This window comes from Mustela putorius, unplaced genomic scaffold (genome assembly GCF_011764305.1).
Source record: "Mustela putorius furo isolate JIRA1106 unplaced genomic scaffold, ASM1176430v1.1 tig00000275_pilon_pilon_pilon, whole genome shotgun sequence".
Classification (NCBI taxonomy): Eukaryota; Metazoa; Chordata; class Mammalia; order Carnivora; family Mustelidae; genus Mustela; species Mustela putorius.
The window spans coordinates 2,589,966-2,608,246 of NW_025421341.1; the positions used below are offsets into that span (position 1 = coordinate 2,589,966).

An 18,281-nucleotide genomic window follows, 5' to 3' on the forward strand; every position below is an offset into this window, starting at 1 on the left:
AAGAAGTTGGAGGTTGTCAGAGACGAACGTTAGCTAACTAATAGTTTAGCCTGTGGCTGACCCTGCCTTGGTGTTTTATGCACAATCAGCAAGGATCTGTTTTTTGCATTTCGCTCTGTGCTGCTGATGTATTTCCACAGAAGCCACTGCAAGCTTAGAGGCCCGAGACCACACCAGCTCGAGTGGCAGTTGGCCCCAAACTTTCAAGCCATACTCCCCAGTCAGTCTCTTTGGGGTGCATTATTGCAGGATAATTCTATTAGATAAAGCATTATATTAACTATTGTTCCAAACAGGCATATCTCTTGGTCCCTCTGATTTCTTCTCCCCGCCCCCCCCATTAATCTAAGTAAATAGGCTACATCCTGATTCTTTATCTGGAGCACCAGAAGAAATGTTCCTCCTTCTACTAAAGAGAAGGAGAACTTCATTAGGGCAAGAAGTAGTAATTAGGTGAAGGAACCTGTCGCAGCCCTAGGCGTGAAGTGAAGTAAGTCTCTGGGTTTGCCCAGCTCTCTGCGCTCAGGATTCTTAAGGCCAGTCTTATCATTAATTACATCCGTTCATTTTCCTCCTCTCCTCTCAGTAAGATATGCCACAGAGTGCCAAGTTTGAGTGGGGTGAAAAAAACCACCTACCAAAGCAAAGTAAGTGCAAGAAAGATTTCTTATCAGTAACCAGCAAACGATCTCTGGACCCATAGCTTTTTCAAGTCTGAACATGCACAGACTCTAAGTGCCCGTACAAAACCTCTAAGGCAAATGGGAACATCCCTTCAGACTGCGACATTTCTGTCAGGAAAAAATGTATATATAGAAACATACGAACATATTTATGTATGTATTTATGTATATACACATGACATTTATACACATATGTTCATAGTTCATATTTTATACATATGTTTATTCTATTTTTTGTTTTTAAATATGTACCATTTTGGATATATATTTGTATATTTAACTACGTATGTGTATGTATGTGTGTGTATATATATGTATATATATTTCAGAAGAGTATTTATACTCCAGTTCATATGGAACCACAGTGAAGATTCTCGTCACGGCCCTGTCACTCATGGACAGAGACAAAGAAAATCATTTACTCTCTGCCTCAGAGATTAAATCTTCGTTCACCTGTAACATGGGATCATAGGAACTGCCCCGCTTTCTTCATAGGCACGTGAGACTCAAGCCCAGTGAAACAAAGGATGTAAAACAGCTTTGAAGAAGTAAAAATCACTATAAAAACATAGAGTAGAAGTAAGTAAAGGGATATATGAGGGATTATACCTACCATACTTATGTTAAAACAGATGACTGACAGCAGTAAAATTGTTTTCTACTTTCGAGGTCTTTGAAGATAATGGGCCAGCATCCCACTTTCTATTAACTAAAGAAGGTTTTCATCACCTTTCATTAATTCTGTCACAAGCCCTGAGTTAAAGCCCGAGGATACAGAGATGAGCACAGCCCCAGCGTTCAGAAGGACGGCAAGGGACATTGTAGGAAAAGGTGGGAGGAAGAGTTTCCCCGCAGGCAGAAAGTCGAGTTTGGACGTCAAAGGGCACAGAAGCCATGAAAGTGCTGAAACACAGAGTGAAGCGGCAGAGCAACCACGAGAGGGTCCCAGCACTCGGGAAGCGCTAGACAGGGAGGACCGCACGACAAGAGCTTGGTCTTCCCGGAAGCAAATGCTGGCAAAGCCGTGGGAGAAGAGCAAAGAGGCACTGTGCTGGCCCTCGCTGGTGCTGCGGTGCTCACTGCGTGAGGGCTTTTCGGTGTTTGGGTCGTTGTTTTGTTTTGGACTTACAGAAAAGGATGTAGTAAATCGATGTGACTTTCTACCTGAAACCCAAGTCGATTAGGAAAAAACCAACGCGCCGTGTTTCCTCACAGGATAAAATCTCGTGGAAACGCCCGGAACGATCTTGTGTGGCTGCGGCTGCATGTGGAGTCACCAGGAGAACCGGGAGAGCTGACGGCGGTTACGTGGACGGAACCAACGCCTGGAAACGATCTCTCGTGCTGACTGGAAAGTCCCCTTCGGTTCCTGCTTCTCGACTCCAAAGCTCCCTTCCTGGCCTTACTCGTGGGTGTTTCCCATTGTCTGGACAGGAAATGAACATCTGATGGTTGAGTGAAGGATCACCTGAACTTCTTTACTGGAATTCCGTTAAAATAACATTCCTTTGAGCTTAATGTGTTTTGTTTGGTTGAGTGTCTTGAGGTGTTAGAAACGAAAAACACTGAGAGGAGTTGAGGGGAAGGTTATTGCCATTTGGCAGCAGAATAAGAACATGATGTAAAATACGCCTTTCTTCTCAACCAAGCACAGTGCAAACAGTAATCCCTTTTTCTTCTTTTTTCCTTTCTTTCCTTTTCTTCCTCACTCCTTCCTTCCTCCCTCCCTTTCTTTTCTCTTCTCTTCTCTTTTTTCCTTCCTTCCTTCATTTCGTGTTATAGTGACCATATGTCCAGGATGACCTGGCCTAGTCTTGATTTCATCTAATTTTGTTCTTTGCAATAACATAGTAAGTACATCAAAGCTAAATAAAATTTGTCTTTCACATTTCATAAACCCTACATCAAGAATAGGCATACTGAGGGGTGCCTGGGTGGCTCGGTCCGTTAAGCATCGGACTCTAGATTTCAGCTCAGGTCTTAATCTCAGGGCCATGGGATGGAGCCCACCCACCCCACCCAACAGGGAGTCTGCTGGTCTCCTTCTTCCCCTCCCCCCACTAGCATATGTGTGTGTGTGCCCGCAAACTCTCTCCCTCTCTTTCAAATAAATAAATAAATCTTTAAAAACAAAATGAAATAAAAAGAATAGGTATTCTGAATCCTCATGTTTCTCTCTCATGTCTTTCATGTTCACAAGTGAGCAGATCTGAGCATTCGTATACCTTATTCACAGAACAAAATTTATTATAAACAAAATCAAGTAACTTTGCTTCCATAAAATGTATGCAGGGATATGAAAAGAGCCCCGTCTTACACAGTCTGTATTTTTAATCATAAGGGATTTTATATTATTTTCAGCTAGCTAAAGAGTAAAATGGAGGGAAAATTTAACTTATTAGCAAAACTAATTGTAAACTATTAATTCATTTATTTTGCAATAGCAGGAATTCCTGGCTTGTAAGAATATACTTATGTATTTTTGAATAATTTTTCACCTTTAAATACTAAGGAGTTTAGATGGTAGAATTAATGTATTTCTACAGCTTAATAAAAGCTAGAATAACAATTTTTGGCATGTATGTTGGAAACATTATTCAGTTACATATTAGGAGACATATTTATGTATTACATTAATTAGACAAACACAGGCATAGAAGTATAAAAGATATGACACTAATAATTAGATCTTGAGTTTTCAGAAATTGTTTATGAATACAATTTTGGAAGAAATCTGATCATACCAGCAGAGGGCAGTAGTATATACCTTAAGCAAACACAAGGCGAAAAAATGAAAACAGAATACAAAAAACAATATTTTAAGTTTTCCTTTAGAGTTATTACAATTATATAGCTACTTAATTTCATTATTTTCAATAAAAATGATTAAGTTACTGTTCCATGCAATCTATTTTTTATTACTCTTTTAATATAAACTGATTATCTTCAAATCATAAAAAGACAGAATTAGGAAGGCTTCTAAATCAATATACTCCTTTTGTATGTTGAACATTTCCAATAATATAAACAGGGAGTCTACTGAAACAGTTATGGTTAATAAACAATTCAAGCAAAAAAAAAATCTTAAGATAAGAAAATAAATTAAATAATAAAAAATAAAAAATTAAAAAAATAAATATTAAAATAAGAAAATCATATAAAAGTTTATCTCATATAATTTTGTTAGATAATCTGGAAAAAGAAGAGATTCCATCAAGTAATAACCTCTACAAAAAAAAACAACAAACTGTGGAACTTATTCCCATAAATTCTACCTTGAGATCATCAGCAAGGTAAATCCAGCTACTTTAATTCCTGCCACAGAGAAGTCAGGGAAATAAGGCTTCCTAAACCCAACAGAATTCTGACCTCACACAAATATATACCTGCACAGCATGAGATCTTTGTGGCCAGTAATGAAGGCAGTTCATGTAGGAAAAAAAAAAATTAAAATGCTTTAGAGAGAATACTTTAGAATCAAGACTGGCTTCCCAGCAAAAGGTGTTTTGAAATCATGCCCAAGGAAAGGGGAAAGCAATGAAAGCATGAAGACAAAAGAAACAAAAAACATTTAAGCTGCTGAGTATCTTCACACTGTTAAAATCTGTTATTTGTCCAACGTCCAGATGTGTTACCGTTGTGACAAAAGCAGTGAGGTCATTAAACACAACATCTTATTCTAGGAATTCCAAAGCTACAGGTCAAAGACCAGTTGCATCAGAATCACTTAAGGAACCAACCAACCAACCAACCAAACAGATGGTTGGGGCTCTCCAGACCTAATGAACCAGGATCACTAAGAGCTGAGAATCAAGAATATGCATTTATTTATAGAACTTGTAGTTTAAAAGCTACCGCCTTTAACCACAACCCAACAACATGACTCCAGCCTCTACTTGAAACATTGTAGTGATGAGGAAGTTGCACCCAAGAAAGCAATCTGCATTGACAACCTGGTGAGGTCATATTGGTAGCTTAAAATTAGCTATAGTTGGGAGTATTAACATCACAGAAATCAGTAAAGGCAAACCAGGCCTCGATATTATTCTGTGGGCTGCCCAGGATAGGTGTGGGCTGGCTGGCTGCATCTGCAAAGTGTTTTGAGATACAGCCACGTCCACTTGTTTCCATGTTGTCTTTGGCCCAGAAGCTGAAAACACATACTTTCTGGGCCTTTACAAAAAAGTTTGTTGGTTTCTTTCTAGATGTCAGGTCTAGACTTAAGAAACTGATAGAGAAAATAAAATGCTAATAATACAGATTAAACTTCACATTGTGCTATTACGCTGCATACAACATGCCTGTGAGCGTGCCCAAGAAGAGAATTAAGTCCGGTATTCAGGAGTTATGTGGCTTAAAGAGAAGGTACTACTGAGCTCAGTAACACGGGAGTGTGACGCTCCCACCTGCATCACCCCTGCTTCACTGTTGTCTTAACAGTTAATGTAGATGAAAAGATTCATGTTGGAACTACATTTGTCTGTAAACTACAACTATAGGTTGGCTACTGCTGTCAGACTTCAGCAAAAAGCAACAAAAGCATTCTGTGTATTTTATTATTATTTGTAAATTGTGTGCTATACATCCTTCACTCAGTAAGATACACACACACACACACATTCTCCCACAGCTGTTGTTGAATATTTATCAGCAAACCTTTGAACATTACTATTCAATCAACTGCTCTTTCTGGAAGCCTTTCTTTTCTCTTGTCCCCACACTCTAAAGTATTAACAAGAATGTCTGCTCTTCCTCCAAAACATGTCCCATATTCACCCCCTTGTCACCATCTCTACTGCTACTGCACTAGTCCCAGCTCCTTCTATGTCTCACCATGGGGCCTTTTCACTTGTGTCCCTGGTGCAGCCTTGCCCTCTAAAACCTATATTCAGCTAAGCAGCTAGAGGGAGCTTATAAACATTAACATTACAGGAAATCACCTTAGAAGAAATCCATTTAGAATAAAACCCAAACTTTTTGCCAGATCACACCAGACCTACATTCTGAAGCCTTGTTCACCTCTCTGACCTTATTCTATACCACATCAGACTCATTCAAGCCTTAGAGCCTTTGCTTTTCCCTGGCAAGGAAGGTTCTGCTCCCAGACCTTTACCCTACTGGCTTCTGGACATTTTATAAACAGCTTAAATGTAGCTCCCCCAAAAAGGTCTTCCTGTCCAGCCCATCTAAAGCAGTGCGTCCCGGAGCTCATCCTCAAGTACACCTTCGCCCCATGTATGGTGCCTCATGTCACACCGCACCATTTGAATTAACTCTTCCGGTTCCCTAGTTTGCTATCATCACCTGCTCTGTCCGGTTGACCACTCTATCCCCAGTCTGCACTGCACCAGCCAATCACAGGCATTTAATAAATCCTGGTTGAATGAATGCATGAACAAAGGGACAAACAGAGAAGCAAAGGAAAACTTGCGCTATCTGACTTCACGCCTAAAGCTCTTCCCACCCCAGAATGATAATGTTTTACAGTAACAATTGCAAATGTTCGCCCACTGTCCTTTGTATAAGAGCCTTACCCTTTCCCAGAATTGTCCCATGTATGAGTCTAGGTCATGTAACTTGGCTTCTGCCCACCTTCCCAGGCTCAAACTTGACTTTCAGCATGTCCTGGGCCCTATAGCCACCAACTGTCACCATGCAGTGCTATCACAATATATTGGCTTTATTTCCTAGGCTATAGATTTTAGTCCCATGATTCGGTCATTCCATCACTGGCAGCCTGTATCTTACGAAAGTGTAACTTCTCTGCTTCAGTTTCTTTATCTGGAAAAATGGAAATTTCATCTGACTTCTAGGTGTATTGGGACCAAATGGGTTAGAACATACACAGTGCTTAGCACAGACCTCGGAATGCACTTAGTGCTCAGTAAACAGCTCTTACCATTCTACAATTCGTTATGCAGACCAGGATAACTTCCTTCGGCCTGCCCCGTCTCCTCCGCAAACTCAGATTCGGTACTCACGGGGTTAGAATGCAGCACGGTGAAGAACTCTGGGCTGATGAGGAACTTCACGGGGGGAGACTGTAACAGCAACGTGAGCCTGGATCTGGAGGTAGAGTGGGGCAGGACGCTCTCCCGCCGGAAATCTGGGTGGGCAGACCACAAAGGCTTTTAGCGAAACCTTTCCATGTAGTGGAAACATAGCTGTTCACTTCCATCTATGTTTTAAAAGAGCCAAAGAATAGCTACATCATTGACCATTATTTTCATCCTCCAAACACACTTTGCTTCCATGTAAATTCACAGGTAAGGCCTGACTGGAATGGAACGGAGTACTTCTAGCCACTATTAACATTTTAATGCATGCCTAGATGTTTTAAGTGATCAGATTCAATCATTTTCCTCCATCCTACACATCTAGAGATTAGTTATTTATATTCTATCTGGTTTTGTGATTCTTCTCTTAGCACTAGTAAAAAGTCGTGGATTAGAAGAGGTCTCTGGTGAATTCTCTTATTTGCACTGGGTTACCAGATCTTACTGAAGATTAAAAGTTCACTAAAAGATAAACCTCATCTGTTGGAGATCCTTATGATTTGTTTTCTACTTCTGTGAGATTACAAACCAAACCAACCCACAGGCTCTCACCTGCACTGGCTGGGTGAAAGTCAGCTTCCTCCGCTGCCCCATCGATAGCAGTGGTATTTTCCTCAGGCCTCTCGTTCGTCATGGTTCTGCGGATACTCTGGTACCTACAATCAGTAGCCTAGCGTTACATCACAGCAGCCTCCAAAATGAAGGACCCAACCGCTCCCCCAGGGCCCAGATATTTCCACTATCCTCTCGGCTTCAGCAAAAACTTCTTCCCTAAACTTTATACCTTTATCCATTCCCTGACCTTTGGGCCATCTGTTGCTTAAGTAAATTACAATGCATTGAATTCCTTCTGTTTGTTGTTTGTGAAACACTTGCCTAACAAAGTAATAAAACTGGGGGGGAAAAAAAAACTGTGGCCCTCAATCAAAGAAAATTAAATTCTTACATTGTTAAAGAAAAGAACTTTCTATTTCATGGCCATTAATTTTCACAAAAGAATGACATTTAAAAAGCTTAGTTGATGATAAAGATGTATGATGAATAGAGATTCTAGGTATTTAGAAAGATATTTGGCTTCATATTTTATATATATGTATATATATATTGTATCTTTATCTATATATAGATGTACACACACTCTGTTTTTACTAAAAATCAATGCCTTGGGTTGGTGAAAAGGGTCGTCATTACTTATTTCCTCTCCAGTTTCCAAACAAGTGGGGTATGACTGTGATTCTTATTTTTTCAACCAAGAGAAGTTCAGTGAAGTCTATATAAATCAAAAGGGGTACCAGCTACATGTTCATGACAGGTCACCCACCGACGAGAGAGACAACCATGTCATCTTCTGCGGCCCAAATGAGCATAAGGCCAACCACACTACAGCCAGAGCGGAAGTGCCCTCCTCACCTCCGGTTCAGCTGCTCCATCTGCTGTATGGAGTTGGACCTCTGCAGCACCTGGGGGGCCGGGGGCGCTGTCGGCCGCTGCCACGTGGTGGTTCGGTTGACGTGATCCACGTAGAAGATTCTGCCGTGGCTGTCGATGCGCGCCTCCCAGTCTACACCACAGGAATGCACGGAGAGGGGTTAGAGGAGGAGCAGAGGCCGTGAATGTGGTTCATGATCTCCAGCACGGGTTTTCCCTGACATGCTAGAAACTGGGGCTAATACCAAACGTCTCACCGCATCACCAGGCACCTCCCTCAGTCCACTACAGGATCTGCTGTGATCAGTTCGAAAACATACCCCGTGTGTGGAATACCCCCACTTTAAAGGATCTCTCAGTGTAGAGAATCCTTCCAGACCTGTCCACAATGCCCATCTTCATGTGTGAGCGCCAATGTTTCAAAAATACAAATTGTTGGTATCAGAAGACTTTGAAATTGATGTCAATGACTCTTTTCACCAAAAACGGATTTTCCTCTCTCCTTTTTTCCAGCATGAATGAAAGTAGAGCTGGAAGCTTCCAAGTGCATATTTACATACAATTCTGGTAAATGTAGTCTTCAGAAGAAAATAAGGCTAGCCCAGTCATGAAATGGTGTCATGATCTACAAGCTTCCGTTTGCATTTCCTGAAGATGAATACATTTTCAGAACAAGGGTGATTACTTGCCTCCAACCTCAAATAAATGCATTTAAAAATATTATTTAATTTTATGTTTAAGTAATCCCCTTGATTAACTCTGTTCACCTTTGTAAACAAATACGTAAGTGCATGTTCAGCAGAAACAGAAAGCAGAATGATCTCCAGACTCAGAGAGAACTCCTCTGAGACTCTCTAAAGGACCATTCTCCTATCAAAATACACAAGGCATGAGCTGATCTTTGCAAAAGGCAAAATTTTGAAACTGACTGTAGTTGGGAAGTGCAATTTATATACAATATACAAAAACTGGTTCAGCCAGTTACATGTCCGGCTCCAGTTTTCAGCTCAGGTCATGATCTCAGGGTCGTGGGATCAAGCCCCACATCGGGCTCCTAGCTGGGAGTAGAGCCTCCTTCGTGGAGCCTGCTTGGGATTCTCCCTCTCCCTCTCCCTCTGCCCCTTCCCACCCACTCACTCACTCTCTCTCTCAAATAAATAAATCTTTAAAAAATAAAACAGAAATCTACTCCTTAACCAGCTAAGTGTTTATACATTTCTATTTGTGTAAAATGTTTTTTGAAATTATAAGCACTTTTCTCCTTAACAGCTCAGTTGTTTCAAAACTCCCCATGTCATCACACAGCTAATCGAGAGGCACCATGGGTCGGCGTGACCCTGCACACTGGGAGGAAGGCGTGTTGGCTGCTGACCACCTATGGCATTTGCTCCGGCGGAGACCAGAGCACGTATCCTAACGCAGTTCTCAGGGTTGGAAGGCTCTGAATGGTAGAGCCTAGTTGGCAGCGGCTGCCTCAGTGGAGGGCTGGGGGTGGAAAGATCTGTTTTTGTTGATCCCAGCACACTGTAATTTATGACAAATGGCATGAAAAAGAAAAATTGGGCTGAGAAAAAGAAAAATTGGGCTGAGAAAAAGCACGACACAGACAAAAAAGTGAATCAGTGCCACTCATGCTCCAAGGTAACACAGACTCACAACGAACCAGCCTGCCAAATCTGAATTCTTTGGAAACAGTCGCAATCCCATCAATGAGCCGTTTCCAAAAGACCTCTTGATCAGCCTGCCGTAAGCTGACAAATAGGAACTCCATTAGAGAATTTTCAGGAACCATTTTCCAAAAATTCTTTGATCTATTCCATTGTTTTGCTCTGCTCTTTGCATACTTTCCCATCTCAAAGATTTTGGAACCAATTACTCCATCTCATTAAAGCCAGGATGACTCAAGCACATAGTATATGTAACTCAAATGCACAAGAAAACAAAGGGCCATTTCTTTCCCCAAAAGTGTCTACAGTAGCTTTTAATTTAAAAAATGTAGAATAGGTCAATTAGGGATAAAAAACAGAATAGAAACCAACTAAAAAAAAGTAGAAAGAGAGGGGCTGCCAAGCTCCCAAGATAAGTTTATAACTCAACTTTGGCTCTAAGTTTTCTGGCCATTAAAGCAGAAAAGAAAACACTATTGTGGCCTACTTTCCATTTTCTGACAAAAGAAAGTAAAAAAATTATCTTCAAAGATAGAACTTTTTCCTTGAACAAACTACACAGGAATTTACCCCACAGAATATGGTCTCTATCAAGGCCATATGGGTAACAAAATGGGTGAGGAGGGAGAGTGGGGGATCTCCACATAGATTTACCACTACACATTACACACAGTGTGAGCTCAAAGAACAAGTAGCTTCAATAACATAAAATCATAACAAAGAATGATTCTTGGGGTCACTTCCCACAAACTCCAGGAATAGCCCTAATGTGTTTCAACAAAGACATCGCTGTGTGCGATGAGAAGAATAAGGAAATGAGGTCCGAAAATTTGCTTTCAGAGAACATGGAACATTGGTGCCCATTAAGACTAGCCCTATCAGATGTCCGACCTTTACACCGAGGTTACTTAAGATCCCATAAAGAGAAATGCTGTCTTGCTGATTTCAAGTGGAGGCTTAGCATTAGGTTGGAAAGGCTGTCTATTGTTGACTCTTACCCAAGTGTACCCTTCCATCCAAAGACAGTAGAGGTGTCTGTAGGAAGATCAGCTCTCTAATTTATCTACCAAAGTTTCCTTGCAGGGTGGAGAGAGGTGGGTATGGTTTATTATAAATTTTTATACTGGGCCTAGTTTATTCTTGATACAAGTAAGCATATGAAAACTCACTGCCCAGCATCAGAGACCATGATAAAATCAGACAGGCTTCCTTGTCTTGCCATATTGTAAAATGGGGTGTACAATCAGGGCACAATGCATCTGAGAACAATGTATTGGGATGTGTGCACCACAGTGGGAGGCAGAAGGCCTGGGGCTTCCAGCCATGGCTTTGTCACACCTTTGTTCCATGACCTTCAACAAATCACTACATCCCTGAGCCACAGTTTCTTTACCTGAAAAATCAGAGGGCAGAATGATACCTAGCTAAGGTCCCTTTCGGTTTTCAAATTGTAAGAATCTTCAAAATGACACCCATTTTTCTACATTAGGTTTAGTAAGAACCTATCAACATCTCATGTCTGGGCCTGCATTTGCAAACTAAACTCTAATTAATTTAGCTGTATAGAGCCAGGGGCCTTGAGGTCCTGAGGACCTGCCAAGCCAGTGTCAGCCACTGTAGCCCCAGTATTACCTCTTGTGCCTACTGGTCTTGCACACAAGATTTTATTTGCATAAAGGGCTTCATGGCAATAACAAGGTTTGAGAACTGTTACCTACAGAAATGCTTCTCAAAGTGTGGGACTCTGGCAGAAGGTATCAGAATCACTTTGAGGATCAATAAAAATGCAGATTCCCAGGCCATGCCTTGGATGGGCAAGGTCAGACTAGCTGAAGCTCGGACTCTGTCATCTACATTTTTGACAACCATTCTAAGTGACTCCTAGACACACTAAAATCTGAGGAACGCTGACATAAATTTATAAGCACTTAAAGCAGTTAAGTTACTAGACAAATCCATGGTGTTAATGCTAGATTTCTAAGAGGTCATGACATACACGCTCACGAGAAACAAAACTTCATCCAAAAGACTCTAACTGAGATCCCAGAGCCGCTGGACTGGGAGACACCCTGAGACTCAAACAGAACAGCCCCCTTTCAACGGCTGGGCAACAGGGGCCATGAGAGTTGGAAAGTGTGTAAAAGTACACCAAGGCCACGGTCACAGCGCTAATCCCTAGGCAGGGCCCCGGAGGGAGACGGAGCAAGGACAGTCTTACTTCCAACTTTGAGAATCAGCAGATGTGGGAAGGGAACAGGGGGCGTCCCTGGGATCCCTCTTCATCTCATCAGGCTTTTTTCCCAGTCCTCTCACACCAGACCTTGGTCTCCACTGGACCGTCCAGCTGGTGATGACATGAGGCCGTGAACACATGCATGGTGTGCTGAGACTGGGAAGAAGACCGGTGACAGAAAGCAGGGCAATTCGGGGGAAGCATGAACCGTGTGAACCAAGGGGTTGAGAGGACCTGAGTGGGACCTGAATGAGTTATAACTGGGTTTAGAAATATGAGGAAACTGAACATTGGGAAGTAAATGTATAAACCAGTATAAGAAATTATATAATCCATGGCGTTTTACCACAGAGTGAGATGATGAAGTTATAATGAACTGAAGGTATTCTAAGGAAAAAATTAAGCTTTTGTGGTAGATGACGGACAGCTGTGTTTAAAGACTAGTTTTTCCTTATTTCAACACTCAAGGAGGTATATACCATTTGTACAAAGTACAAAAGTAAGTTAACTTATCTGTGATTTGGGGAGTCAGCTCAGTAGGTCCATTTCCCCTTCAGGAGGCAGGTTAGTGACTGAAAGGGGCCCAAAGAGACTTCCAGGCCCCAGTGATGGGGCACTGACATACACATATGTTCAGGTTCGGAGGATTTAGCAAGCGGAATGTGCTCTTTTCTGTCTGTATATCATATTTAAAAAAAAAAAAAGATTTAAAAATCTCAAATAGCTGTCTATGGTGGACCGTAAATCCATTTTTAAAGAAAGTAGCTTTTGGATTAAAAGTATCAATTCGGCTCTTAAAACTCACTTTTAAGATCTAGAAAATAAGAGCCCCTAGCCTTAAACATAGTAGAAAGTTAGATTAATTATACCTTTCAGATTCACAGCCTTATTTTAAACTTTCATTTCAAAGGATGCTTTAATAATGAAAGTGCAGCACAACCACAAAAAAATGATAAACATTCTCCTGTGTTTCTCCAGACCTGCCCATTTGAACCTACCACCTAAGTAGTGTGCTGGTCCTAACACCGTGGCAAGAACCCTGGGATCCTACCAGGGTCCACTAATCTAGACGGTTCATTTAGAGTCTAATCCCATTCCTAACTCCTACCCTTCTTGGGGAAAAACACTCAACAGCTCCTTTTTGTCCCCAGTGCAGCAAGAGATTAAGTCACAATTATACCATAGCCAGAAAGAAAAATAAAATGAAAGTTTTTCAGAAGGGGCTGAGCTTATCTTCACGCTAAGACGACCAAGATTTGGCATGCTGATGACATTCTAGTGGGCTTCATCGACCCTGACCTGCCTCCAGCAGCCAGGGCCGTCCATCCCCTCAGAAGATCAGGAGGGCACGTATTGCACGGAGGACTGGGTGTGGTGCATAAACAATGAATCTGGGAACACCAAAAAAATAAATAAAAAAAAGATCAGCAAATTCTGAAGGCCCTCAGTGCGGACTCAGATTTAAGCCATTTCCAGGGAAGGCCCTCCCCACTGCCGTGCTGCCCTTAAGACCTGGAGTTGTACAGAGTCGTATCATATGGATCACGAGAACCTCTCTCAGCCAAGGGCTGGCGTTACACAGCTCACAAGGTCATATCACAGGGCCCGTGGCCTGAAGCAAGAGTAAGATTCTAAAAACAATCGGTAGAACATTGCTACAGCTTTGTCATCTCTAGACCAAGTCCAAGATCAGGTCCCAGTTCCCGAGATAGGAGGAATCAGACTAGACAAAGAAGCAAACAAACATGGAAAACTGCTTTACATAAAAAGAGACCAAACAGACGTCCAGAGACTACATTGTAACACTGATGCACAGACCACCCCATGATCAGCTGTGACAGGGAAAAGGTACAGCAAGGGACACCGCTGATCCCCTTCATTGTCTATAAATCTTCAGAGAGAAGCCCAAGTTTGCTGTGGTTTCCTCGCTATATGTTAGTACACAAGGTTCTTAAGGTGAAAATAAGCTCAAGTAACAACAGTTAATAACTAGGAAAAGAAAAGCAAGAATCAAGAATGGGGGGAGGGCATCAAAGCCCAAGGGACAATGATCAGCCTGCCCTGCTGAGGGCTGTGTACAGTGACCCACATAAGGAGGAAAATGTGCTTCTGAGTCTGATACAAAGGCTTAAGAGAGCAAACCTGTCTGGGCGATGCTCACATTGTCGCCACAACCACTTTTCTTAGACTCCAGGGCCCCTGGGAAGTCCTGCTGAGTAATCTTAATCCAGCAGAATGAGAAGAAAGTTGAGTGCTTTTTGAGCCTTCTTAGGTCTGACCTCAAAATACTACGATGGAAGAAAGCTTCAGTGAAGCCCCCAAAACCTCTTATTTAAGGTGAAGCTTGTATCTAGCAGGTGGCACACCATCACATATGCCACTACTCTGCTGCTCGGTAACTTTCAAAATTTACATTCATCTACTCGCACCAGAGTCCCTTCCCTTCTCATCTCAGATCAGAATACCTGATAGAGGACAAGGAAGTTGTTTAAGACTTCCTTGTCTCAACTAGTGAAGTAGAGATCGGAAACAAGTTACTTAATTTATCTGGGCTTCAATTTCTCCATCAATGAAATTAAAGAATCATTTTAGCCAATTTCTACCCACTTGACCTACTTCATAAAAGCGTAACAAAGAATAAAAAATAAAGTAGGTAAACATGCTCTGTAAACTATGAAACACTAGGTACGTTTGAGTGTCATAATTCACAGTGTTAATAGCACAACTCTTAGCCAGGTCATTCAAGGCACAGACTACTCTGTACAATCCGACCAGGCGCCCCATGGCCAAGCCTCTCTGGAGACCCTGCGTGAAGGCAGAAGGCACAAGACAGTGTGGAATGTGGAATGCCACAGCTCCAAGTCGGAGGCATGGCCCGAGGTGGTAGCAGAGCTGTCCAGTTAGAAAAGGAAGGCAGAGAACTGGTTAGGTTGGGGACAGACAGCTAGCAGAGCAGTCACGTGATTAAATAAGGCGTTAAAAGGATGAGACAGACCTGAGAACAGGAGGGGCCAAAACAGCGTGAGGACAGAGCCAAACAGTAATCAGGCTCGACCATAATCTGTAACCTATCCTTGATCATAGAAAAACCCAAATCTGTAAGTTGCATAACAGGGATTAAGAATTTTTCTCTTCTGGGGGCACCCAAGGGGTTCAGTCAGTCTAAGCGGTCAGCTCTTGACTTCCACTCAGGTCATGATCTCAGGATACTGGGAGTGAGCCCTGTGTGGAGCCCTGCATGGGGGTTCCACACTCCCTGGGGAGTCTACTTGAGGATTATTTCTTTCTCGCCCACTCCCTCAATCCCTCCTCCATGCTCTCTCCCACTCTCTCTGTCAGATAAATAATCTTTTTTTTTTTTTTAAGGATTTTATTTATTTATTTGACAGACAGAGATCACAAGTAGGCAGAGGCAGGCAGAGAGAGAGAGGAGGAAGCAGGCTCCCCACTGAGCAGGGAGCCCCATGCGGGGCTTGATCTCAGGATCCTGGGATCATGACCTGAGCTGAAGGCAGAGGCCTCAACCCACTGAGCTACCCACGCACCCCTGTCAGATAAATAATCTCAAAAAAATACTTTTTAAAGAAAGAATTTTCTCCTTTTCAGTCACTGATTAAATTGGATACACTATTAAATTGCTTTTTTGCTCTTAAATAAATCAACTTATTAAAATAAACCAACTGGTTTTTTAATCTTAAATTTTATATAATGCAAATATCAATGTTTAAACAAACGCACTGAAATATCACAAATAACAGCCATAGATTCAGCAGAAAAGTACTTGCCTTTATCAAATGCAAACCGGAAACCAAAATCATTGTTCAATAAAATTCAGAGCAACTAGATGTGGCCAGAAGATGCCATTTACCCATACTCTGATGTGATGCAACGCCTCAGAAACTCGAATTACTACTAATCCACAGACACATACAAACAAAGGTCTTCCAGAATCCTCTCTTCATGTTTCCAATTCATTTTTTTCCTATTATATCCAACTACCTCCCAGGGGTATTTTTCTTTTCCATCTCTAATCTTTTCTCCCAGGGTAAACAATAAGGAAATTTTTCTATTCCTCTACCTGCTTCAGATGACACACTGGTTAATTAATCTCTGGGGCTATTTTTAAAAGTTGCTTAAAATATGTATCTCCTATAAATAACCACCCTCAATTATCAAAGTACATAAGCAAAGGGAGGAGCTCTTCACAACAGAATTTCCAAAGAATCAAGCCAATATTTTGGCCAATTGTACGCAGTACCATTCAGCTTTTTTGTTAACACTCACCAAAACTAAGCACTCAGCATTTCAGCCCTATGAATGTATATTCCTGCACCTCCGCCTTTATGTCCCACCATTTTTGTTTAGATTTTTTTCTTTTTTAATTTGAGAGAGAGAGCCTGTCAGAGGGAAGGGCAGAGGGAGAAGCAGACCCCCACTGAGGAGGGAGCCAGATGGGAAGCTTACATGAGCACAGGGTGGGGGTGGGGAACAACAGAGGGAGAGGGCGAAACAGTCGCCCCCCCGAAGTAGGAAGGTGGTCTCGGGCTGGATCCAGGACCCTGGGATCATGACCTGAGCTGAAAGCATACGCTTAATGTACTGAGCCACCCAGGTGTTCTTATGTCCCACCATTTTTAACAAATTGTTGCTTTTTTTTTTTTTAAGATTATTTATTTATTTATTTATTTGACAGAGAAAGATCACAAGTAGGCAGAGAGGCAGGCAGAGAGAGAGGAGGAAGCAGGCTCCCCGCTGAGCAGAGAGCCCGATGTGGGGCTCGATTTCAGGACCCTGGGATCAAGACCTGAGCCAAAGGCAGGAGCCTAAAACCACTGAGCCATCCAGGCACCCCTGTCCCACCATTTTTTAAAATATAGCGGCATCAGCTTCTTGCTAGGATCACCTATAGGATGGGAGAGCTGAGAGACTGAATAAGAAGGAAAAGCAATAACACAGAAAGATATATTTTCCAATGTGTTCCCCTATAAGCAGAATTTACTGGGCTTTGTTACTACTCATCAAAATACTTGCTCTTAAAGAGAAATACTGCTTTAACGGATCCTAGACAGTTAAACAGAACTTGGATGATGTCCAGATTATAACTGGCCATGGGTATCACTCAGACCTGCGGATACAGGTTGTACAACTGTTTTCCCAGAATCCCTCATGCTCAACCATCCCCCTTTAAGTGTCACATGTTTCTTAAAAGAAAGAAATGACTTATCTTTCAAAAGCCCAGAAAACTGTCATGATCCACATAAATGGTAGACCAATGCCTGAAATTACTCACACTTCTCTGCATATCCCCAAGGAAAAGACCAGAACATTGCACTTAATGACCTAAAATGCTATAAGTGAACAGAAAGAAGTAAATCCCATAGAGTGAGGCTCTTCTTAGAGATCGTACCAGTTTGTCTCCTGACTGAACATTCATGCTGCTGTCAGGCGTAATTTTTAAAATTTTCTATTATGAACTCAACTGGCCCAAATATGTGGTTCTGTTTCCTCAATTACAGCACAGACTCTATTACAGTGTGTGCTGCCCCCCAACCCCAACCCCGCTGCCCCCCCCCCCAACAGGACAGTGCCAGAGTCCTCAGCTCCCAACTTCCCCACCTGCTGCTGCTCTGTTAAGGGGCAGCCCTGAGGGCCCGTCCTCTCAGGCAACCGGCATCCGCCCTCCGGGCCTGTGGAAAGGACCTGAGGTGCGCCCTTGAGCATGCCCCTGCGCGCTAACAGGGGCTTACTTGGCGGGAGAGCCTCGTCCACCCTCTGGTAGCGGCTGACGTCCTGGCGCACAGATGGCAGCGATCTCAATGGCTGGTGGCCGTTGGCTTGAGAACCTAGGATTAAAGAGAAAAAGGGGCTTGGGTCGCGTTTTCCCCTTCAGTGTCAAAACAGTCTCTGTGAAAGACCAAACCAAACCCAACCAACTACCAGAGCTAACATACATCCGGGACCAAGTCTGTCTGTCTGTCTGTCTGTCTCCGCCTCTCTCTGTCTCTCTCTGTCTCTCTGTCTCTCGACCCAGAAGCAGAAGAAAAGAGCCGGAGGTGAGCGCTCAGCAGAAGAGGGTCCTGCGGAGGAATGTCCCTCGCACCCCCCCCCCCCCCCCCCGCCGCTTCCCCTCCTGGCTGGTCCCGGTCACGCCCCAGGCCTTCAGGGGCCCATCGTGGCCACAAGACGATGAAGGAAACAGAAAGAAGAAAAGGAG

At 42.6% G+C, this 18,281-nt stretch overlaps 1 protein-coding gene across 4 annotated transcripts in view; it reads right to left on the bottom strand.

The window, feature by feature from the left end:
• The window catches only part of HECW2 (HECT, C2 and WW domain containing E3 ubiquitin protein ligase 2), a 224,044-nt gene that overhangs the window by 99,015 nt on the left and 106,748 nt on the right, over window positions 1-18,281 (bottom strand). For all 4 annotated transcript variants that reach the window (XM_045078498.1, XM_045078497.1, XM_045078499.1 and 1 more), the window contains 4 exons: window positions 17,815-17,910; window positions 8,150-8,300; window positions 7,292-7,395; window positions 6,665-6,789 (listed from right to left, as the gene is read on the bottom strand). In XM_045078498.1, coding sequence (XP_044934433.1) covers window positions 6,665-6,789; window positions 7,292-7,395; window positions 8,150-8,300; window positions 17,815-17,910 — 476 coding nt within the window. The remainder of the gene's footprint in view (window positions 1-6,664; window positions 6,790-7,291; window positions 7,396-8,149; window positions 8,301-17,814; window positions 17,911-18,281) is intronic.